The sequence below is a fragment of the Sus scrofa genome, chromosome 13 (assembly GCF_000003025.6).
Source record: "Sus scrofa isolate TJ Tabasco breed Duroc chromosome 13, Sscrofa11.1, whole genome shotgun sequence".
Taxonomy (NCBI): Eukaryota; Metazoa; Chordata; class Mammalia; order Artiodactyla; family Suidae; genus Sus; species Sus scrofa.
Window position 1 is genome coordinate 126757850 of NC_010455.5, and position 25152 is coordinate 126783001.

A 25152-nucleotide genomic window follows, 5' to 3' on the forward strand; every position below is an offset into this window, starting at 1 on the left:
TTCTTCCTTTCGAATCTGACACAAATATCTCTTGTGGCCAAACTGAATTTGGAAGCAGATGGGAGAGGGAATTCTAGAAAATGTCCTTCCAGCTTAGCTAAATTGACACAGTCTAAAGCTACAACAGGATATATGAATGTGTGTATTTATTTACATGATGCATTTATTTGTGTGGCTCTACGTAGCTTATTTGTGTGGCTCCAGTCCCCTGGAGCAGCACTGTGAAGTAGTCAGGGGAGGGCTTATCACTCTCACTTTAACGGTAAATGTACTGAAGTTTCAGGGAAGTGGAGTGACCTAGGTCATAAAATATTAGTGGAAGAGCAGTAGCTAGAATCTGTATCTTCTGTTCCTAAGTCCAGTGCTCTTTTTACCATAATGTGCAATTGAACTTATGGCCCCTTTGTAAAGATTTTCAATGATTGATCTTGATTCATGTGAAGAACGTCTTCTCTATCAGGTATATATAAACCAACTTTAAGTTCTCAAAAGCTTGGGAAGGAAAAGCTTCGTCTAATGTTATCAGTGAATCTAAGGTAGACCCTAGGACTTTTAGGAGATAGCTGTAAGGCAGGCAGCACTCACTTTTCTTCAGATAAGGAGGCAAAATATGATGATTTATTTTTGAGTATGTAATACAATGAATGTGCTTTAATGCATATGAGGATAATGAAAATACAATTGTTGGCTCAACTGAAACTGCCCTATTTTTGTTGGTCTGGCATTGTAAGGTGCCCATGACCTCACCATGACCTCTGGGCTCTGTAGTAGGAAAGACGTTCAAATGAAGGAAGCTAACTCATTTTCTCAAGGGATAATTAGATAAGGCCAAGACTCTGAATGACTCAGATCTATGAAACATTCATCAGAAGGTATCATTTCTTGGAACTAAAATGAGATCTACAGATAATCTTGCTTAGTGGTTCTCAGGCTTTGTCCTGCAGACAGATCACCTGGAGAGCTTGTTGAAACACTTGCTGAATTCAGCAGATCTGGGTTAAGGCCTTGAATTCTGCATTTATATAAACTCTCTGGCAATACTCATAATTTCTGTCCACAGACCACACTTTATAAACGCCAAGTTGCTAGTCAATGGTCTCATTTTCAGAGGCAGCTAATGCCCAGAGAGTGGAAGTTGCTCACTCAGAGAGGGAAGTTAGTGAGCACTGACTTGCCCAAGAGGCTAGTAAGTAGCAAAGCTAGGGTTTGAGCCAGTGTTTCCCAATTCCCACTCATAGTTCTGTGATCCTATGCAGTAATTAAAAAAAATCAATTTATAGTGTAAGAATTTAAAGAATACATGTTGCAAATTCAGAAGAGCAGTAAGTGACTGAATGGAGAAATTCCTTGGCCAGGCATTTTGTTAAAAGTTTTAAAGTAATTTCACAAGAAGCTGTTTATTGGAAAAAAAAAAAAAAGAAAATGTGGATAAGCAAGATAAAATCACCATAAACCCACAGCTTGAAGTTAGCCAAAATATATAAATGTGCTTTTATACATTTTGGTGCATTTCTTTTCTTCCCTTTTTTTTCCCTTACATATACATTTTATTGTGCAAAAATAGCATTACATGTCAAATTGGTCTTATGTCAATAACTACATGTCTGAAAAATCATTTTCATCACTCTATAATATCCTGCTACAGAGATGTACTATACTTTATTTAAGTTTTGCTGAATATTTAGGCTGTTTCTTGTTCATATCTTTTAATCTGGGAAGGATATTTTGCCTTAGTTTATTGAGACAGGAGAACACACAGTTCTCATCTTCCAGGAGTGCACGTCCAATGCTATAATAAGGAGGACCAATGAGATGAATTTCAAGCTGAATATGTGAAAACATAATGAATATGGAAGAATAAATCAATTTGGGACAAACAAGAGGCATTTTTAGCATCATAAGATCATGCTTTAGGTAACATCTCTATACACCAGGTTATAAAAGAAGTGAATCTGTTCCCTTAAGCCTTTTGCATTCTTCATGGGTCTCTCTGGATTGTTGCTTCCTCCCCTCAGGCTCCCAGCCTATACTTTATTTCCTGCAACTTTGGTCTTCCAATAGAGCTTAGAAACATTCTTGTTCAGAGCCAGGACAGACCTCAGAGAATAGCTAATCCCATGCCTGGGACATGCAAAAGAGATGTGACTTGTCCAAAGGCAACCAGCAACTTAGGGGCCAAGGCAGCCCTGAAACCCAAGATTCCTGGCACTTTCCACCACCATCCACTGCCTCTGACCTTGGACAATGAATGAAAAGTCACAGTAATGAAGGTCTGAACCCCTTGCTATCAGTCTGCTTGGATAACCTTTTCCTCCTATTTTTGTTCATCTGTTATTATTGCTTAGACATGTCTAAAAATGGCCTACTGCCTTCTCTCAACAAAAGTACCCCTCAAGGCTAATAACTCGAGGTATATTATGATAATCACTTTAGTTGTGTGGAGTGATATTCAAAAGCAACTTATGAAAGGAACAATACTCGATCTGCATGGGGAAAGATATATTTAAACTCCCTGTAGGAATCTATATTTGCAGATACCTTATCAGAAAGTTGAAAGCGATTAGAGATGGGGAATTATCTCTAAATTTATACTTGAGAATGTAAATTACATACAAACTAATGGGACTAAAACTATTTGATCTTTTAATATTTAATTAATGGTTCCCCGTGGCCTTTTTATAGCCTGTGTTCTATTGTGAGCAACGAGACTTTAATAAGCAGGTTTGGGACTTCCCATTGTGTGGAGAGATGTCATTGCTTTCATGACACTAATTTGGCTTTCATACTCTCTCCTTTTCCCTTTTCTCTTACTATAGGGTTCCCCATGTCTTGCTCTCGAATTGGGAATGACTAAATATACTAGTTGTATTGTTACTGGGTGTGTGAGCTGCTTTCTGGCTCAGAAATCATCTATCTCACTGGGGGCAGAAGGTTTCTTGACTCCCTTCCTCACACTAACACCTTTTGGAGATTGTAATGAAGTTGATGTTTCTATCTGAGGGCAGACACTTAGCGATAATGAAATAAGATGCATTTCCTTCCTTTTCAGGGAGCAACACATTTGCCTGGGCTTTACAAATCACATCCACTTTAGAGCTGGTTTTCTTACCTTATGCATTTGCCACAGAGCAAACCCTGTCTGGACGTGCTGACATCCATGAAAGAAATCATATTGTGTGTGAGTCCCTAGGAGCATTATTTTTATCCTGCCCCCTCCTCTCACTGTCAATCAAAAGATTTTAGTGTAAGGAGGGGAGTCAAGAAACCTTTCCCAGAACATGGGAAAATATTAGCAGCAGACAGGAATATTGTTTGTGTGACAGCTGGCCCCGGGCTAGGCTAGCTCCAGGAAACATGAGGAAACAAATACATATGTCTTTGAAATTTCCTCAGTACATTTGTTTTGACTGAAAATATTTACTGCTAGATTCTTAGAGATGATATTGCCCATTATCCTATTTAGTGACTTATAGATAAGGATCCCCCTAATGATTTTTTCTTAAAATTTAGAATTAGCAATCCATGTGTGCTCTCTTGAGAAGCTTTCTTTTTATCGGATGATGAGCACATTCCATCATCCTGTCCTATTAGTCTTAGGCTGTGAAGAGGCTCAGAGCTAATTGCTCCATTGCGGTAACCATTTGATTCCCAAATCCTGGTACAAAGATTTCCCTTCTATTTAATACTAACAAGAAGAATGATAATAAAGTCTCTCATGATTCAGCATTACCAAGAGATTTTGGCATTTCCTGACAGCTGTGTTATAGTTAATGTCATTTTTGCTACCTAACAAATGAGTAAACTGATGCATGGGGTGACAAGGTGACTTATTATGAGTCTCACAGCAAATGGAAAGGCTGAGATTTAAAACCTTGTCCTGGACCCAAGTCAAAGTGTTCACACACTCTATTTCATTTTTGACACTAAATGGCTGAAGTTAATTTATTATAGTAACCAATAATAACACATGGAGGAGAGTAAAATATTCTTTCAGGATAGAATGCATAACTGTTCCTTAAAGGCTTGATTGATGCTTTTGCTGAAGGTAAGAACACAGGCAGTGAGCACACAGATAGAACTCCAGAGACTTCCGAACCATTCTGTAAAGAATACACTTTATTTATTTATTTATTTATTTATTTTTGCTTTTCAGGGCCATACCTATGGCATGTGAAAGTTCCCAAGCTAGGGATTTGAATCAGAGCTGCAGCTGCTGGCTTACGCCACAGCCACAGCAATGTGGGATCTGAGCTACATCTGTGACCTACACCACAGCTCATAGCAACACCAGATCCTTTAACCCACTGAGTGAGGCCAAGGATTGAACCCACATCCTCATGGATACTAGTCAAGTTCTTAACCTACTGAGCCACAATGAGAACTCCCAGAATACACTGTATTGTTAACATTTAATTCCTGAAAACATGTGCAGGAAAACCCCTCTCTACACCATCACCATTCATCAGGTTCCCTACCTTTAGAGTACCACTGTTACTATTTTCTTTTTTTTTTTGTCTTTTTGCCATTTCTCGGGCCACTCCTGTGGCATATGGAGGTTCTCAGGCTAGGGGTCCAATCAGAGCTGTAGCCACCAGCCTATGCCACAGCCACAGCAAAGTGGGGATCCGAGCTGCATCGGCAACTTACACCACAGCTCATGCCAATGCCGGATCCCTAACCCACTGAACAAGGCCAGGGATCGAACCCATAACCTCATGGTTCCTAGTCGGATTCATTAACCACTGAGTCATGATGGGAACTCCCACTGTTACTATTTTCTATGCATCCTTCTTGAGTGACTTTAGGAATGTACAAATAGATACTTTTTCTTTATCCATTCTCCTTTTTTTCACACAAAAATGTGGCATATTTACCCTTTCTTCTGAGCATGTTTTCTTTCACTTAATATATTTTGAAATCTTTCCATATTAACATGTTCATTGTTTTTACATATTTATCATATTTCATTGCATGGATATGTCACATAATATATCTAACAAGTCTGCTATTGATAGACATTTGCTTGATTTCCGAATTTTTGCTAGCCACAAACAAGACTGCAAGGGACACTTTATATATATGTCATTTTGTGCATATACAAGGGTATGTATAGTATAACTTCACAGAAATGGAATGTGTGTATCGAAAGATAGATCACTTTGATAGATTTTGCCAATTGCTTCCCATAGGGAAGACGTTAGGTTTGGAAAAATTCTCCATTTTTTAAAATTCATCTTCACATATTTTTGGAAAAATGCCTGGTATAAAAGCATTCAACGAAATGCTTATTTTAGAATTATTTCATTATTCTCCAACTCTGCATATAATTCTTTTCATCTGAAAAGCATTCATTTCACTACCAAGCTATATTAGCTTGAGGCAGAAATGATGTGAACACAGGAAGAGATATAAGAAATATAGCCATGATGAGTCATCAAAGAAAGTATGATTTTTTTTTTTGAGAACTCTGACCGGTAGGACTGATCGAGTCAGGCTGTGTCACAGGGAGCTGAGGAAGGGTGTTGGGACAGTTGTCATGGAATCATAGGAAATTTCCCTGCAGGGTACTTCAGTCCTACCAGCAGGATCATTTGAAACCAGTCATGTTGGCATAACCTCATTATCAGTGGGAGCTCAAGGTGTACTTGATTAAGGTCCCAGAGCTTGCTGATTTCATGACCCTTGGGTTTCAGCAGGCATGGGGTGCTCTATCAGCTTTCTGACAACCCTTTAACCAGCAGCAGAGGATGACAATAGAATCAGAAATCAATCAGTCCACTGGCTGACTATTCAATTCTATGGGAAACTTTTAAAAATTGAGACATCAGAATCTCTTGGTATAAAGGCTGTGATCATATTTTCTTAAAGATGTTCCAGGAGGTTTTGATCATTAGCTTGGCTTAGAGGCTTTGGTTCCGTCTAATGAGTTGTCTTGTAGATAAAGAAATGGAGGCTGAGGAAAGTCAAATAATTGTCTGTGGGTCACAGACTGTATTCATGATAGATCCGGAACATGAACCCAGGTCACTCGACTCTATGTAGTTGTCCTGTCCATTTCCTACATGACATGGGCTGTGTGGAGTTAATCGAAGGGGAGGGGAGAGCTAAGTCAGTAAATTCTGTACTTTTTGCCACCTCCTCATCTGAGGCAGCTCCATCCCTTTTCTATACTTCACATGTGAACTCTTGTGAGATTTTTCTTAACCAGTGGACTCTGTGGCCAACATCTTTCAAAGCCTTTTATCATTGACTGAGAAAACAAGTAAACCAAAATCCTACAACCACCTTTTCTCTGTGGGAGGAAGATATTTGAATGGGTCCTAGCTCTGCTGATATTCCATTTTGTTTTGGGAGAGAAAGGTCTCAGGCTAGGAGGATTAGGAATATTAATATTTATGGAAGATTAGGTGTGTAGCATAAAGCCCTATTGTAGAGAGACTATATGAGAACTTGCAACATCCTTGTCCCAGTGTTGGGCATGAGGCCAGAACTGTGTTGTAGGCCTGGACATGGAATGTCTGGGTTTCCTGTCTTGTCTGCCATTTGTTAGCTGAGTGAATGTGATGAATTTCTTCCTTACACAGACCCTTGTTTCCACACCTAAAAAATAAAATGGCTTATAATATGTAAGCTATGAGCTGCTACACATTGGAGTAATCTGGGATGCTTTTAAAAAATCCAGATGTACTGTTATGTGGGCCCCATCCACTTAGTATCTGATGGAATTGGGCAGGTATACAGCCTGGGCATTAGGATTTTTCAAAGCTCTCCTGGTGATTCTAATAGGTAGCCAAAGCTGAGAGTGATTGTCTAGAGAATAGTGGTTCTCACATTAGAGTTCCACACCTACAGCATTCCCTGGGAACTTATTATAAATGCATATTCTCAGACCTTCCTCAGAACTACTGAATCAGAAACTCTAGGGACTGTGCCCAGAAACCTGTGTTTTAAAACACACTTCAGGTGATTCTGATGTGTACTGAAGTTTAAGACTCACTGAGCTAGAAGACCTATGGATTTATTATTAAGATAGGGTTAACCCATTTTTAAGCTACTATGTAGGCACATCGTAGGAATACCTATTTGGAGAAGGGTGAAAAAAGAGAGATAAAGAAACCACAATGGTTTACTTCCCAGAGCCAGCTAAAATTATAGTCAGAACATTGGAAGAAGGTTTCTCTTCTGTATGTTATTGCCATGTACTCTTTGAAGAAAGAAAAGTTCCGTTTACATTTGTTTATCAGAATAACTGGTCCTCTGAAAATGGCTGTCTTCATTTCTATGAGAAATTATGAGTAAGTCAGTCTCATAAGACTTGGATCACTTTTGTCCCACCCAAGGAGAGCAGCTTACTAAATACCAGAGTTCAAGAGTAAGCTCTCCGGCAGGCAGTGCCTATGACAAATAGGAAAATCCAAGAATGATTTTTCCTGGTCAGCTTTGTGGAGGAGCTGCAGGGATATGATAACTAATCATGAGCACAAGGAGGACTGACTTCGTCTTCTCTCAACTAGGTATTTTCTTTTTCCCACTCAGCCGGGCACCATTGAGACTGCCATGGAAGACTTGAAAGGCCACATAGCCAAGACTTCTGGAGAGACAATTCAAGGCTTCTGGCTCTTGACAGAGTGAGTATTTAAAACTAACTGAAGGGCAGTGGAAGTCTAGTATTTTCCTTGACAACATAATAGAATAGGAGACGGTCATATGGAAGAATTTCTCTTGGATACTGTGTAAGATAATTAATTGACATATCCAGTTGGAGAGCAAAGCTTCGTGGTGTGCCATAGCTGACGATATGACCAGGTTTGACCCCTGCCACTGTTTCCCAGGCTAGTTGCTCTATTCAACCATCACTATGACTACATTAGGTCAGGCCCACATCATTTTCTCAAGGACTATTGCATTAGCCTCCTAACTCCCCAGTTCCAATCTCTGTCTCTTGTAAGCACTCTCTTTCCAACTATCTCAGGCTACTAAGCATCCTACTCTGGGTTCTGTGGAAAGAAAAGTTAGGAAAGAAGATGAATGAGGCCAATATGTACAGCGTGAAGTTTATCTTACATACAATAACATGAGCAACAAAACTAGAGAAATCACACAGGTAGAGAAGATAGGCCACCTGTCCAGAGTTAGGATAAAAACCAAATCTAACACTGAAGTCCTTGTCACGTAAATAACTACTCCATTCACCCTCATGGCTTAGCTTAGCTACCAGGGTTTTCATTGCAAAAGGCACCATGAAGATGGTTACCTTTCTGTCCTACACTGAAACTCTAGTGTCTGTGTGACCTTTTCTTCACCACCCAGTGACTATTAGGAATGCCACGATCTTTACAATAATAAGTAAAATATGCACATAATAAGGGTAAGAGGCACCTCTTTTCTTCCGCAGCATTCAAAATATTAAATGGAAAATGCAATTAGAACTCTGTTTCAGACACTTAATTGGTTCAGAAGTTTTCTTAGGTATAAGGTCATCAAAAGTTCTAGCAGAAAAGCCCAGAAATTTCTATACTTCTGGGAGGGACTTCTTCTTTGAGTAAATTTTAGGAAGACAACACTGAACTATTCCACCATTCAGAGAGCAGAACAAATCCCTCAATCAATTGAATGCAGGACCAAATAAATTGTGAGTCTGTCTCAGCACTGTATTACATTATTTTTTCAAATGCGTTCTAAGAATTAAATTAAAATCAACTTTTGACAACCAACCTGACAACTTCTGAGCATTTATGGCTTCATCTATAAATTGAAGATAATGCTATATACCTGAAGATTTGTTATGAAGACTAAAAAAAAACATTGTAAAATTCTTAGCAAAGTCCCCAGCACAGAGTGGATTTTCAGTGGATATTACTATCCTTCCTCCATTCTCAAGTATTGACTCTTGGTAAAAAGCTTTTTTTTGGTAGCCTCTATCTTTATTTCTATCATATCCATCTCTACCTCTGTCATCTCTGGGTTACCTTTAATGAAAAGCCTTTTCATTTATTCACTTTGCCAAGCTACATTTTATTCTCCACACTTCACCTCCCATCTACAGAGTAAAATATGACTTGTGCAGATGAAAACTCTGCCTTGATTAGGATACATGTCTACTTAAATTCTGAAGGTTACATCAGAAGTAAACACTTACCTATTTTGCTTTTACAATGGATTTCATTTATAAGAAGGATTGGACAAATGTGGTCTTTCAAAATCCATTGGTGGCTGTTTTTGAACTCTCAAATAATAGAATCCTTAATTTCTTTAATGGTGCATGTTTTGTTTTGTTTTATTTGTATAGAAATTTGACTTGGCCTTTTGTTTGTTTCAATGTTTTTGTTCAGTGATTATAATGGCCTGAAGATATCAATTGTCAAAAGATAAATCTGCTTGTGTGATCTGCATGGAGGCTTAGCACTATAATTGTGTGCTTGATTTAACATCCATGAGGGTGATTGCTAAAACCAGCAATTTTCAGATAAATATGAAAAGCTTTGCCCCAAAGACCCAAGTTTTGTTCTTAGCTCTGAACTTAATAGGACGCTCAAAGAATTGGTAATGACTCTCCGGCAACTGGTTTTCTATTTCTCTTTTGTTTTGTGGCACTCATCTATATTAAGGACAATAAAACAGTATGTATCCTGTGCATATAGAATTTCAAGTAATTATATTTGCTTATTTTCTGTAAGACTTGCTTCCTTTGCACATTGGAACCCATTTATCCCCTTTAAATTATAGGATTTTTATGTTCTTTTTTGGTCATCCTCTCTGCCAAACTTCCTTTACTTTTCTTCCCCAAGCCCTTCATCAAAAGCTATTTTCAAGAACAGATCTGATTCCAGTCATTTCTACCATAGTAAGAATTTCCTGGTTTCTTTTCTTTGCCTGTTAATCCTATAGCTAGTTCATACTGCCTTCGTGTAAGGGAAAGGGCTGCCAGTTATAACGATGGTTCAGACATCTGGACTAAATGAATAGGCTCCCAGTCACTGCAACTGTTCAAGTAGAAGCTAGGAAGCTGTTTGTCAAAGGAGGAGCATGCATATAGGTTTTATTGTTGTGGTATTTTTTTTTTCATTGTTAAGAATTTCATTGAAGTATAGCTGTCTCACAATGTCAAGTTAATTTCTGCTGTACAGAAAACTGATTCAGTTATACACATACACATATCCATTCTTTTTCAGATTCTTTGCCGTATGGTTTATCACAGAATTCTGGGTTCCCTGGGCTATACAGCAGGTCCCCATTGACCATCCTTTCCAAATACAATAGTGTGCATATACCAATCCCAAACTCCCAATCCATGCTTTTGCACTTAAATTTTCTGTTTGTTTGTTTGTAGGGCAGCAATGTAGGGAAAGGCAAAAAACAACAGTAAAAACAATCAAACAAAAAACAAAACCTCCAAAATAACAGTGACAAAACTAAGCAAAACAAGCACACACAGGGCCACAGAAAGGTGAGAGCCTGAGGATCCTTTTGTCCCCTTTCCTCTTCTTTCTAATGGAATAAAACCCACCCATTCTTATGAGTTATAGGGGCTGTAATACAGACCAATTTCCCCAACCTTGCCAAAACTCTTTTCAAGCATAACACTTTTTTTTTTTTTTTGGCTACACATATGGCCTGTGGATGTTCCCAAGCCAGGGACTAAACCCACATCACAACAGAGACCTGACCCATGGCAATGATAATGCCAGATCCTTAGCTTACTGTGCCACAAGAGAACTCTACATAACACTTTTGTATATGACAGAAATGACTGGGCTTTATGTCAGCATTCAGCTCCTTTTGAGGAGATGAGAAATCCCAGGCTGGTCATCCAATGATTGAAAGAAAGTCTGTTTTCACAACTTTGTAAATCAACTATACTTTAATTTAAAAAAAAAAGTGAAGAAAGTATGTTTTCAAATCAGTATTCCAGTTTCAGAATGATGAATAGTAAAAACCCTATTGATGGCGTATTCAGCAAATTACAAACTATCTTCACGGTCATGAACTTACTTTATACTCCCTATATCCTTGCTGGTTTTAGGATTCCCACTTTACAGATGGCAAGTGAGGAAGAGAAGGTGAAGTGGCCAGATGAATATCACATAAGTGATAGAGCAAAAAATATGGACCACACCCCTGCATTAGCTGGATTCCAATTCTTTCCCATAGGATGTAAGGCATAGATGTGGGATGACTAATGAGCCCAGCTCCATCTTTAGTCATGTGCGGTCAGACTCCTAGATGTAGTTTGATATGGAAGAGCAAGGTGGGAACTGTTGAGGGGAAGCTTGAAAAGTGCTCATGGGCCTTGTGTATCATGTTTAAGAACTTTAATTCTATCCCTTAGGTGACAGAGAGGTATGGATGGGTGAGAAAATGTGAAGCTATTTCTATTTTACAAAAATCACTGAAATTCCAAAATCCCTTGTCCAAAACCCTTGGGACCTCATGAATTAGTTGAGAGTTTTTCAGATTTTATAAATGTAACACAATGTGTATTTTATTTATGTCCCAAATGGAGGTCTGGGGCAGCCCTCCATAATCAAACATATTAATATTTTTTTTTGCAGGGAAACATGATATTAGAATAAATGGCTTCATGCTGGTCCAGATCTAGTTTTATTGCAAAGTGAGTTTGTGCCCTGGCTGTGGTTTTCAGAGCTTTTCTGAATTTGGAACTGTGGATGAGGGTTTGTGGCCTGTATGTGTTTGAAATGTGGAGGATAAAGGAATAGGTGGGTGGCTAGCTGACAAATCTGATACTTGGGCAACATCAGTGAGGGTCTGGTTCAGTGGCATGCCAGAGCTTCACTCTGGCTAATAAGAGGGGAATGGTCTAATTTCATGAATTTTGAGAGCCAATTGTTAAATTGTTTAAATTATATAGTTTCACAAATTATTATAGTATGCTAAATTAAATTAGTTTCATGCCAAGTAAATTGCCTCACTCAGTGGGTTAAGGATCTGGCGTTGCTGTGAGCTGTGGTGTAGGTCGTAGACATGGCTCTGATCTCTCACAGCTGTGGCTGCAGCCTTGGCCAGCAGGTATAGCTCTGATTCAACCTGTAGCCTGGGAACATCCATATGCGCAGGTGTGGCCCCAAAAAGAAAAAAAAATAAAAAGTCCCCATCTTCTGATGATTTTGGCTCCTTTTGCTGTTACATACACTCTTGCCTATTCTATTTGCATGGTGGGAATAATACATGACCGTGTGCTCCTGCTCATCTCTTACCAACTACACACACACCGATGTCCTGTGTCCTGTCGGTGGCTTGGAATTGGCCCTGGTGGAAGCAATTACATCATGGAAGTAAGAAAACCTTGGAGATCAGAGTTTGATTTATTCTTTTGTTCATTGTCTATACCTAATGGGGGTATGTTAACAATGAGGATTGTTTAAAGATATGTCATGGAGAACAGTATGGAGTCTCCTTAAAAAGAAAAAAAAAGAAACCAGAAGTAGAGTTATCATACAATCCTATAATCCCACTCCTGGGCATATATCTGGAGAAAACTTTAATACATGCACCCTCAATGTTCGCAATAATCAAAACATGGAAGCAGTCTAAATGTCCATTGACAGAGGAATCGTTAAAGATGTGATGCATATGTATATACATATTACTCAGCCATAAAAATGAATGAAATAATGCCATTTATAGCAACATGGATGGACCTAGATACTATCATACTAAATGAACCAGACAGAGAAAGGCAAATATCATATAATAGCCCTTATATGTGTAATCTAAAAACCAAATGATACAAATGAACTTATATACAAAACAGAAATAGATCCACAGAACTAGAAAATAAACTTATGGTTACCAAAGAGGAAGGGGAAGGAGGGATGAATTAGGAGTTTGGGGTTGATACACACACACACACACACACACACACACACATATGTGTGTGTGTAAAATAGATAACCAACCTATAGCACAGGGAACCATATTTTGTAATAACATATAGTGGAAAATTACCTATCTACATCTATCTATCTATCTATCTATCTATCTATCTATCTATCTATCTATCTATCTATCTGAATCACTTTGCTGTGCACCTGACACTAACACTGTAAAACAACTATACTTCAACAATAAAAAGTTTAAAAATGTGTTATGTGTGTGGCTGTGACAGTGTCACAGCACTAAAACATTGAGGAAATATCATTCCAGCATTCAAAAACTATTATCCAATTCAGCAAAATGTCACTTTTTCACTGATGCATGGATGAAAGTGGCTGAGGAAAGATTACTGCCAAGCAGAGGCTGCAAGCCTGCAGAGGGTCTGCATTCTGGCTGGGGCAGAGGCCATTGGCTGCTCTCATACCTGCACTGCTGACCCCCAGCCCAAGCCAGAAATTACAAAAAACCACTTCCTTTCTATCTCTCTAATGCTCTTTATTGCGAAAGCATAACATGGTGCACACTGGAAGGCAGACATGCTTAAAGGAATTCTGTTGTTTAACACAGAGTATATATTGAAGTATGCATTAGGAACTGAGGAGCAATAAACTGATAACTGACATAGCTGGCCTTTGTGGGTCTTTGTGTTTAATCATCTGTGAGGAGAGAGTTTAGGGCCATGCTTGGGCTATAACCTGGCAAACTGATGAGTTTTCTGTGCCACTGTCCCAGGTTTAGAAAGACATGGTAACTCTACTTTATTGTGAAACCACCATATGCCAAACACTGGATAAGACACTTTGGGCACACAGTATCACTTAATCCTCCCAACAGTCTTGTCATTTCCTTTTTATAGAACTTGTTGAATATAGTTTTGGGGAAAAATGTGTCTGAGGTTTCCATAGAGCCTCTTCATGGTGGTGTTGATAGATAGTTGTTAATAGATGGTGGTACCATCTATGGTAAAGATGGTCCTAATGTCATCTCCCTTAGTCATTTTCAAAAGAGACAGTAATCCTGACATATTTGTATAGCCTTGCCCTCTATAGATGCTAAGGGCATGAAATTAAGTCAGTCAAGGCATTTTCCAAGGGATATCACTCAAATTTGTTCAAATGAGCTTCTCTGCAAAGTTCTACATTTATACACAAATATTATTCAGCAAAATTAGAAAATGAGTTTGAAGGCACTTGGGTGGAGAATAAGAGAAGAATGGACAGAGAGACCAAAAGGAGAACTGGAGAGATGCAGTCAACTCCATTGAGATCCCAGTTAGCTGAAACCATTAAGAATACCCTGAGGAGGAGTTCCCATCGTGGTGCAGTGGTTAACGAATCCGACTAGGAACCATGAGGTTGCGGGTTCGGTCCCTGCGCTTGCTCAGTGGGTTAATGATCCGGCGTTGCCGTGAGCTGTGGTGTAGGTTGCAGACGCGGCTCGGATCCCATGTTGCTGTGGCTCTGGCGTAGGCTGGTGGCTACAGCTCCGATTCGACCCCTAGCCTGGGAACCTCCATATGCCGCAGGAGCGGCCCAAGAAATAGCAACAACAACAAAAAGACAAAAAGACAAAAAGAAAAAAAAGAAAAAAAAAAAAAAAAAAAAGAATACCCTGAGGAGAACTATATCCAGTTTCTTGGGATGAACCATGTTGGATGACAATATAAGAGAATGTATATATATGTATGACTGAGTCACTTTGCTATACAGCAGAAATTGGCACAGCATTGTAAATCAATTACACTTTAATAATAACAAAAAAGAATACCGTAAGGAAATTCCAGTTAGACCCAAGACTCTATCCCAGCCCAGCCTCTCTGCTATGAAGACAGGATGATGTTTATCTCAACTTTCTCTCCTTCTCTCACTGTCTTTCCTGGCCCTTCTGGGAAAGGACTATAAATAAATAGTGTGTACCCTGTTAGAAGTGGTCCATTAAGCCAGCACCAAGGAGAACATCTTGACACTCTGTGGAGTCTCCAAAAGTGCGATATGATGGCAATGAAGTGGCTCTTCAGTTGAATGTACTCAAGATGTCTTTGTCTGCAGTGGTTAAGGAGGCGGGAGGAGATAGGATCTTCCCTCCACAGACATTAGTGTGAAGTGGTGGTGGGGGTTGCTGTGCTTATTCCTCTTAGTCCTGAACGAGAAGACTGGCCTTTAGTGGCTGGGATCAAGTAACTCTTGCTCTTCATCTCAATGGAAAATACAACATGTTGCATAGCCTGTCTCTCCCTAAGCCCACCTGGGTTTTTATCCTCAGACTTTGTTGAAATCCAGCTATCTCTGTTGACCATATAAACAGTGGAGTGAAAGTGAAGTTGAGGAAGCAGCCTGGTGACATAGAAAGAGTCCTGAATTTGAAGTCAGTAGACTTGGGGTTGATTCCTGGCTCTGCAACTTATTGTCAGGGTAGCTGGATGAACTTGATTAGACTTTTCCATTTTTTAAAAAATTACTGAATTTGTCTTAATACATTCTTCAGTCCATTAGATAGTCCCTGCTCTTGAGAGAAGCACAGCTACTGTTAATTTTTGGTATATATCATTCCAACTTTTCCCCATGCATTTTTGTCAAAGATTGTTATAATATTAATATATAACATTTAGTGAGCACTTAAATTGTACCAAATATTATGTTAAGTGCTTCCCATTCACTTGCCATTTTATTGATATAATGTGTATAATTTTGATGATCTCTAAATGGCATTTTTCTTAGGTTTTTCATTGCACTTTTCTCAGATATCATGTAGTTTTGTAATGTATTGGACAATTACTTTTAACCTGTCAATGACTACACAAATGTAAAAGTTTATATTATTCCTTTAAAATTGAAGCACTAAGTAAGGGTTATTTACCAGTAGGCCAGAGTAACACTCCACAACTGGAAAGAGAAATGAAAAAATATAGGGCATTCTCCCATTTTTGCATAAAAAGTAGGTCATATTTCTATAGAAATTTATAGTTTTAAAAGTATTCTTCTTCATATAATTCAATCTTTTTTACCTTTTTATTTGATTTAAAAATTTTATTCACTTTTTTTAAAAAAACAGTTTACTGAAGTGTGGTTGATTTACAATGTTGTGTTAATTTCTGCTGTGCAGCAAAGTGACTTAGTTATACATAGATATTCTTTTCATATTCTTTTCATTTATGGTTTATCACAGGATATTGAATATAGTTCCCTGTGCTACACAGCAGAAACTTGTTGGTTATCATTTAATTCAGCCCTCGTAGCAAATGTCCAAGGTAGGAAATATTACCTCCAGTTTGCAGATGAGGAAATAGAGGCTCAGAAGAGTCACACAGCTCTAAAGTAGCAGAGATGGGGCTCCAATGCATTATGCTGCCTTGACTGTTGCTAAAATGGTTCTTTTGCTCTTGTGCCCAGATTTCATGGGTGCCCCTTATCTGACTTTAAACCGATTGACAAGCTCAGGATTCTGCCTCTTGGGCTTGGTGGGGTAAGTGGAAGTGTGCAGGGCATCTCTGCTTAATTTAGAATGACTTCCTGAAAGAAAGAGCTATCCTTGATGTTTAAATGAAAAGAAAGATGTCCTGTGAGCAAAGCAACACTGAGACACAGGAGCCTGGGAACCATTTTCCAGGCACAGGTGCCTCTGGATTACACTAATCCCCAAAGCAGCAGTGCCTGTATTCACTTTCACACCTGCCCTCACATTTGACCCTGAAAAAGACTCCTGGGAGAAGGCAAAAAGGAGTTATTGTCTTTATTTTATGGATGAAGAAACCCAGAAATTAAATGACCTGTCTAAGGGCAACCACTTATTAAGGGTCACAGAAGGGCTTGACTTCACGGGACCTCTCTCCCAGCCTAGTTGTCACCTCCTTGCTCTGTTCTTGCTACCTTTTGTGATTTTTCATCTCCTAACACAGAGATCACCATGGTTTAAATTGGTTAAATGATCTTTGTGCCTATGTCTGGTTTCTTTGTTGATTGTCTATTGTTTGCCCAGAGGAGGACAGAGATTTGTTGGGCAAGTTCAGAGACCTTTTCCTCTTTTCCTCTCCAGATCTTTCTGGCCTTGTGTTGTCCATTTGACTTTATTTAGTCTTTTCCCAGAATCAACCAAAAGAGTCAGATACCTGTAGGGAATGGTAGATGCTGCTGATGGGCTAAGGTCAATCACATCTTATGTTGTAGAGTCTAATTAGAAGGAGTGCTGAGGTGTTCCTGTCGTGGGGCAGCGGAAATGAATCTGACTAGGAACCATAAGGTTGCGTGCTCGATCCCTGGCCTTGCTCGGTGGGTTAAGGATCTGGTGTTGCTGTGCCTGGGGCGTAGGCTGGCAGCTGTAGCTCTGATTATACCCCTAGCCTGGGAACATCCATATGCCACAAGTGTGGACCTAAAAAGGCAATTTAAAAAAAGGTGTGCTGAATTACTTTTGTAACGAAAAATACTGCTACTGATAATTTAAAAAATACCCCCCAAAAAACCCCAAACAGACTGCAGAGTGAGGGATTACTACATACTTTAGTCATGAATGATAAATGTAATATGCAAATTAATAATTTGAAATGTGGCTTCTATCCAACTCCACTCATTTTTTTATCCTTCCATCTATTCTAGACTTTGCCACTCAAAGTGTGGTCTTGGAATCAGCAGCAACAGCAGCACCTGGGAACTTGTTAGCAATGCTGACCCTCAGAACCCCTCCCCACATCATAATGAACCTGAATCTGATTTCTATGATTAAACATTTGGAGCATTGGTGTAGGTCACTGTCATGCTCATGATCTGAGGACAGCAGTGGATTCTCACTACCTGCATCCCCTTCTTTGCATCTTTAAGACTCTGCATGTCAGGGATTGAATTCCCTTTCTGGCTTGATTTACCATTATGCCTCTTAACAAATTCTATCATTCAAATTCATCTGCCTGCTGTTTCCCCAGAGTTCCTGTTGCAGTGCCTTGGTCTTATGATTGTATTCATCTCATTTTCTCTACTTCATGTGCTTTCTCTACTTCCTGGCTATCCAGACCTTTCCTGTCCTTCAGAAATACTGTGGCCATAAATATTTTCCATATTCACACAACCAGAATAACCTTCTCTGTGGTCACCTTAGGCTACATAGTATAGTTCATTGTGCTTCTTATGAGGAAAGCATTCCTTAAGTTAGGACCTGATTCTTTTTATTTTTGGTTTTTTGTCTTTTTAGGGCCGCAACTGCATATGGAGTTTCCCAGGCTAGGGGTCAAATCAGAGCTGTAGCCACCGGCCTACACCAGAACCACAGCAATGTGGGATCTGAGCTGCGTCTGCAACCTGCACCACAGCTCACGGCAATGCCGGATCCTTAACCCACTGAGCAAGGCCAGGGATTGAACCCGAAACCTCATCTTTCCTAGCTGGATTTGTTAACCACTGAGCCATGACGAGAACTCTAAGTTAGGGCCTGATTCTGATTGACATTTATAAGCCCATCTCTGCCCACCTCCTGGGACTTGGTACAGTGTCTGGTACATGGTAGGGGCTCAGAACCTATCATGCACTTGATTTGCATTTAATTTTGATAGAGTCATCTACTGTTTGAAGCCCCGCACTGATACTAATAATGTCCACCCATAGAGTCCTACCCTCCATCATCCTGGCCCTCCAAGCAGTTCAATGCCCAACGAGACTTCTTCCATCATTGGGTGAAAGTACTCAGGCTGAAAAATGCCTCAAATCTATCAAGATGTTAATGACCTGTGGCAGTACTCTGGCAGCAGCAAAAGCACCTCTGTTGCCAGAATCCATTTATACTGGGTGGGTGTTTTAGACAACCACTTAATTAAACACATTGCTTTTCTCTATAACTTCCCCAATGGCAGCAGGCTCATCCAGATAGCTAATGGTCCCTGAGTAGCCTGAATTATAGGAGAGTGAGGGCGTTTAGTTACTGCAATCACAAACTTACCTGAAAGTGTTTTCCCAAGACTGCTATGAATTAGGGAGGAATGGGGAAAAGCCAAGAGCTGAAAAAAAAAAACCCTAATGCAGCTCCATCACTTACTAGCTATATGACCTTGGTATATAAATCTCTTATATCCTCTGGGCCTCAGTTTTATCATTTATCAAATGGGAATGTAAAGAGGGATACTAATTTAAGGGTTAAATTATTTAATATATTAATAAAGCCTCACACAAATTTTTGCTACATATTATGTGCCACCTAAGTGTTAGCTTTTATTATTGTTATTATTAATTAATATTTACTCATTTATACATCCATTTATGTATTTACTGAGCTCCTTAAATAAGCCAAGACTCCACCCTAAATGATGAAAATACAGAAACAAATAAGATAAAATTTAAATCTTTTTTTTGTGTGTGTGTCTTTTTAGGGCCACACCTGCAACATATGGAGGTACCCAGGTCAGGGGTCGAATTGGAGCTGTAGCCACCAGCCTACACTACAACCGCAGCAACTCAGGATCTGAGCCATGTCTGTGACCTTCACCACAGCTCATAGCAATGCTGGATCCTTAACCCACTGAGCGAGGCCAGGGATCTAACCCACATCCCCATGGTTACTAGTCAGATTCCTTACCACTGAGCCATAAGGAGAACTCCTAAAATTTCCATCTTGAAGGAGCTCTCAGTCTTGTGGGGAAGGAGGATGTGTAAATGAAGTCATGACACAGTGTGACAAATGGTGATACACAGTCCTGCAAATGATTATGTGGGAGCACAGACCTCAATGTATCTACATTATTGAGGTAGATCAAGGGGATATCCAGGACTAAAGAAGGAAGAGAAATTTCCAAAAAGATCTGATGGGAAAGAACAGCCCAGGAAGAGGGAAGAGTCTGTGCTGAGTAACAGAGACAGTCTCAGGGAACCACAAATAGTTCAGTGTGGCTGACTTACCCTGAGCAAGAGTCAGAGAACTAGAAACAAGCCAGAGAGGCAGAAAGGAAGCAGAAAGTAAAGGATTTTGAATGCCAGGCTAAGAAGTTTGGATTTTTTTTTTCCTGGAGTCACAAATTGGGGATCCATAAGCCATTTCCACCCGGCTCAGTATTTTTCAAAATTTGAGTTTGAATGTTTTTAGTTAAGGTATGTGCTCCCAGATTATGAACACCTTGTCACTACTTATTGCCTTCTACTGGCACCTTTTTCTTCCCTGATGCAGTGGTGTGTGTGGCTCTTCTACTCTTGACAGCCAACTGAGTGCGTCTCTTCCAACTCCATGTCCAGTGACCTCACTTTGGGATGTTGAAATCAATCACAGGAGATAGGAGAATTTGTACAAAGGAAATAAAATCAGGACGTCATCATTATCATAATTATTATTTTAGAATGTGTTTACTATTTATAGTATACAACTGCCTTTATGTTTCTTTCATGACCACCATATAGGCATTTCCATTTGGAGCTATCAAATAAGATGTTTGACATTATTAGAGAAGTAATAGATTCTGGAAATAATTGCCCAATAATTTAAACTTAGTCTTGATTTTTTAGGGGATTGCCAGTGTGTGTTTTATTAAAGAAAATAAATAAGACCCTAATTTTAATATTGAGGCTAACAACACAGGCCACTACAGCTGTTATACAAACAACTATTATGTCTCATATGAATAAACATGCTGCCTGATTCTCAAAGAGGAAATTGTCTCCTCTCTATGGGGTCCCTAAGTTGTCCCAAAATGCCCTGTTTTAGGGAAAGTAAGTTGGATCTAGGGAGAGTAATCAATGTGAAGAGAAGAGAGGCCCTGCTTTTACTAGTATGTTCAATAGAAAGATTTAAAAAGTTTAAGAATTACTGTGGTTTCTGAAATACTGTGCTGTGTGAATTAATAAAAATGTGGACTTATGAGCAATGGAAATTACCAGAGAAACTGAGAGGAAATTGTATATGATGAAAGGGTTAATACACCAAGAAGCAAAGGTAATCATAAAGAATAGAGCTGAAAAATATGGGAAATAAAACTGTTAGAACTGAAAGGGGAAATAGAAAAATCCATGATTATAGTTGGAGACCTCAAGACCATTCTTTCAATAACTGGTATAAAAAATGGACAGAAAGTCAGCAAGGATTTAGAAGATCTTAAAAACACTAGGACCCAATCAGCATTTATAGAACTCTAGCAAGTAATAGCCAAGAATAACTCCACCAAGGATACATGTTCTTTTCAAACACCCATAGAACATATACCAAGATCCATTATATCCTACAAACCTCACCAAATTTAAAATAGTCAAAATCATAACAGAGTATGTTCTCTGACTACAGTGGAATCAAACAAAAAATCAATAATAGAAAGATAGGAAAATCTCTGAACACTTGGAAACAAAACAACATACCTCTAAATATTGGTAAATAATGGAGTTCCCGTTGTGGCGCAGTGGTTAACGAATCCGACTGGGAACCATGAGGTTGCAGGTTCAGTCCCTGCCCTTGCTCAGTGGGTTGAGGATCCGGCGTTGCCGTGAGCTGTGGTGTAGGTTGCAGACGCGGCTCGGATCCCGCGTTGCTGTGGCTCTGGCGTAAGCCGGTAGCTACAGCTCGATTGGACCCCTAGCCTGGGAACCTCCATATGCCGCGGGAGCGGCCCAAGAAATAACAAAAAGCCAAAAAAAAAAAAAAAATTGGTAAATAATCTGTAGTCAAAGAGAGAATCTTAAAAATTTTTTTAAAAAAGTTTATTGAATGGAATATACATAAAATTACAACATATCAAAATGTGTGTGCTGCAGCTAAAGCAGTCCCGAGAAAGACATTTATAGAACTAAAGGAAAAGTGCTCAAATCAATTGAGAAAATATCCCAAGTCAATGATATAAGCTCCAGATTCAAAAATTAGAAAAAAGAACATACAAACCCAAAGTGAAAAGGATGAAGGAAATAATACCAATAAAAGTAGAACTAATGAAAAACAAAAACAATAGGGAAAATTAAAGAAACAAAAAGCTGGTTCTCTGAAAAGTTCAATAAAATTGACAAACTGCTGGGAAAGCTGACAAAGAAAAAAAAGAAGATGCAAATTACCAATGTTAAGAATGAAACAGGGGATGTCACTACAAACCCTGTAAATAGCAAAGAGATAATAAGAAACTATAGCTAACAACTCAACACAAGTACATTTGACAACTTAGATAAAATGAACCACTTCCTGAATACACACAAACTACCACAACTCACCCAAGATTAAATAAATAATTTGAGTAGCCTTATAACAATTAGAAAATTAAATTTGTAATGAAAACCTTCCCCCAAAGAAATATCCAGGCCCAGGTGGTTTCATTGGAGAATTCTCTTAAATGTTTAGAGAAGAATGAACACCAATTTACGTAATCTTTTCGGAAAACAGACAAGAACACTTCCCAGTTCAATATTAACTTGATACTAAATCCAAAGACAGCACAAAATTAAAACTACAGACCAATACCCCTCATGAAAATAGATGTTAAAAAATAGCAAAACATTAACAAATAAAATTCAGCAATATGTAAAGATAATTATATACTCTGACCAGGTGATGTTTACTCCAGGTTTGGAAGGCTGGTTTTGTATTACAAAATTAATCAATATGATCTACCATACACAGGCTTAAGAATAGAAATCATGTGATCAAATCAATGAATTCAGAAAAAGCATTTGACAAGATTCAACACACCTATTCATGACAAAAACTCAAAAAATAATGGGGGGGGTGAGCTTTCAACTTGATAAAGAATATCTAAATAAAACCTATAGTTAACATCACTCTGTTGGGAAAAGATAATTTTTTCCCCCTAAGACTGAGAGCAAAGCATGTGTCCACTGTCAGTACCAATATTCAACATAGTCCTAGAAATTCTAGCCAGAATAATAAGACAAGAAAAGGAAATAAAAGGAATACAGGTCAATCAGAAAGAAATGAAAACTGTCACTAATTGCAGATGACATGGTAATCTATGAAGAAAATGCCAAGGAATCTAACAAAAAATTCTCAGAACTAATAGATGAGTTTAGAAAGTTTGCAAAAGTACAAGCTCAATGTAACAAAAATCAATTGCATTTCTATATACTAGCATTAAATGAGTGAAAACAAAAATATAATAACAATAGTAATTACTCAAAAAAGAAAAAAATATTTAAATGCAAATATTTAACAAATGTGTATAGGACTTACAGAATGCTGCTGAAAGACATCAAATAAGATCTAAATGAAGGGAAAGACAAGCTACATTCATATTGGAAGAATCAATATAGTAAAGACGTCAATTCTCCATAAATTTGATGTACAGGTTTAACATAATTCCTTTCCAACTTAGCAAGATTTTTGTAGGTATAGACAAGACTATCCTAAATTTTTTATGGAAAGACAAAAAGTTGAAACAATTCTGAAAAAGAATAAAAGTGCTTCTCACTGGCAATTTCTGTTTTCTACTATATAACTTCAGCCTCTGGCCATAGCTGATTGGACAAAGAGGAGCTAATCCATTAGTCAACTTGAGACCCCAAAAGGCAACTCAAAGGAATTGTTTGGACTAATAGAACACCCTATCTTGAGAGTCTGAACTGACATATAGGGCCACAGAGGCCACTTAGCTCTGAGAGCAGATTGAAAATTCATAGATAATCAAGACTAAGGAAACAAAGGTCACAGGTAAGGTGGAATTCAAGGGGAATGAACACTGGCAGTAAGCAGAAGGAGCACATCGGTCAAGAGGAAAGATATGGGATGTGTAGAAGGATACACAGACATCATGAAAGAGACGGCCTCCGAGAGAGCAAATTTTATTCCTTGTGACTTTCCAGGTTTCATAAAGCCCAACTGCGCTATGGTTCCTGTTCTTGGATTTCTGTGGGATTCCTCAGAGTATTTTTATAACACATCTCTTCTTGGACTCGCCTGATGTGGGCTGTGTCTGCTGTACCCAAGGAGATGTAACTAACACAGTACAGTAAGCAAACATCTTTCCCATTTAAAAGAACAAAACAATGGAGGTGGGGAGATGTGAGCCTTTGTTGCATTTTGTCCCTCTGTTCTTCCCTCTCTGCCGCCTCCTCAAAATTAGTCCTTGTTCTCCTGCCAGCTGCTCTGGCTTCTGATCAAGTGAATCCCCTGAAGTGAATTTGGGGGAGGAGGGGAGGAGAGAGCCCCTCAGGGGGTGGACCTCTTGTTAGTGCCTGCCTTCTGCCTGGTGTGCTGGAGGACTAGAGCTATTCAATAGCCCTTCAGTGGTTTTGTGGGAAAGAGAGAAGGATGGAGTGTGCTCAGAGTCTTCTCTTTTGTGTAAGCTTTTAAAATAGCCTCTTGCTTATGGTACTATGGTAGGGAGAGCACAACTGCCTGACTGCACGGGGAAAGTACAGTGGGAGAAGCAGCTAGATGGAATGTACCTAGCCTAGGTGGGGGTCTCAAAGACCTGGATTCTCACCTTGACCCTGCCGTTCATACTAGAAGCATGTCACTTGACTGGGGCTTGGTTCCTCCCCATGTAAAGTAGGGGATAATAACCATCTATGTGAAAACATTCACACATTGCAAAGAAATCGTGGTATTCCAGCATGTGATGTGGCTTCTCCTTACCCCTCCTGCTAGAGCTCCTGCTCCTCTGAGTTTCCTTTGCTTTGCTCATGATGACTTCCTTCCTATTTCATAAAGCATGATGGATGCCTTCTCATGGACATTCTTTTCCAGGGGAAAAGTTGACCTTTGCATTTTCTGCAATCAGCTGGAGCAGTATGAAACTTCAGGGTAGGAATTCCCTTACTCAGGAAAAAAAATAGTCTTTGTGGATTCAAAAATGAATGTTTCCAGGTTTATCCTCCCCATATTTTATGGGGACATTTAGTACTATATTGGTACATGCTAAAGGCATAGTGAAGAAATGAATACATATTCCTGAGAGTCTTTTTGTGTGTGTGTGTTTATGTGTGTGTGTGTGTGTGTGTATGTTCCAAAGAATTGTCCTTTCTTTGTGACTTGTGCTTTTCCTTCACCAAATAGCAGGAAATGAAAAGCTGGTAAGAGGGTCTTCTTTAAGGGCATTGGATAGATGCCTGGGGCTTCTTTTCCTCAGCCCTGGGGACGGTGGGTTGGGAATCCAGTCACCTGAGTTTGTGGTCTTGTGGACTTGTATTGTCATTATCCAGTCTTATTACCCCACATCGACTCTTTCATGGGGGATTTCATCCCATATCTCAGAGAACCATGTATCCCTTAAGAGCTGAATGCTTTTCTCAGGACTCCTGGTAGCTCTCACAGGGCCTGATACATGACTGGCTGCATGGAGTAGTGGGGAAAAACACGAACCAC

General features: G+C 39.1%; 1 protein-coding gene across 5 annotated transcripts in view; it reads left to right on the forward strand.

Annotated features, from left to right (window-relative positions):
* Nucleotides 1-25152, forward strand: part of TPRG1 (tumor protein p63 regulated 1) — a 330716-nt gene that overhangs the window by 227889 nt on the left and 77675 nt on the right. For all 5 annotated transcript variants that reach the window (XM_013982282.2, XM_013982280.2, XM_013982278.2 and 2 more), the window contains one exon: nt 7537-7628. In XM_013982282.2, the coding sequence (XP_013837736.1) occupies nt 7537-7628 (92 nt within the window). The remainder of the gene's footprint in view (nt 1-7536; nt 7629-25152) is intronic.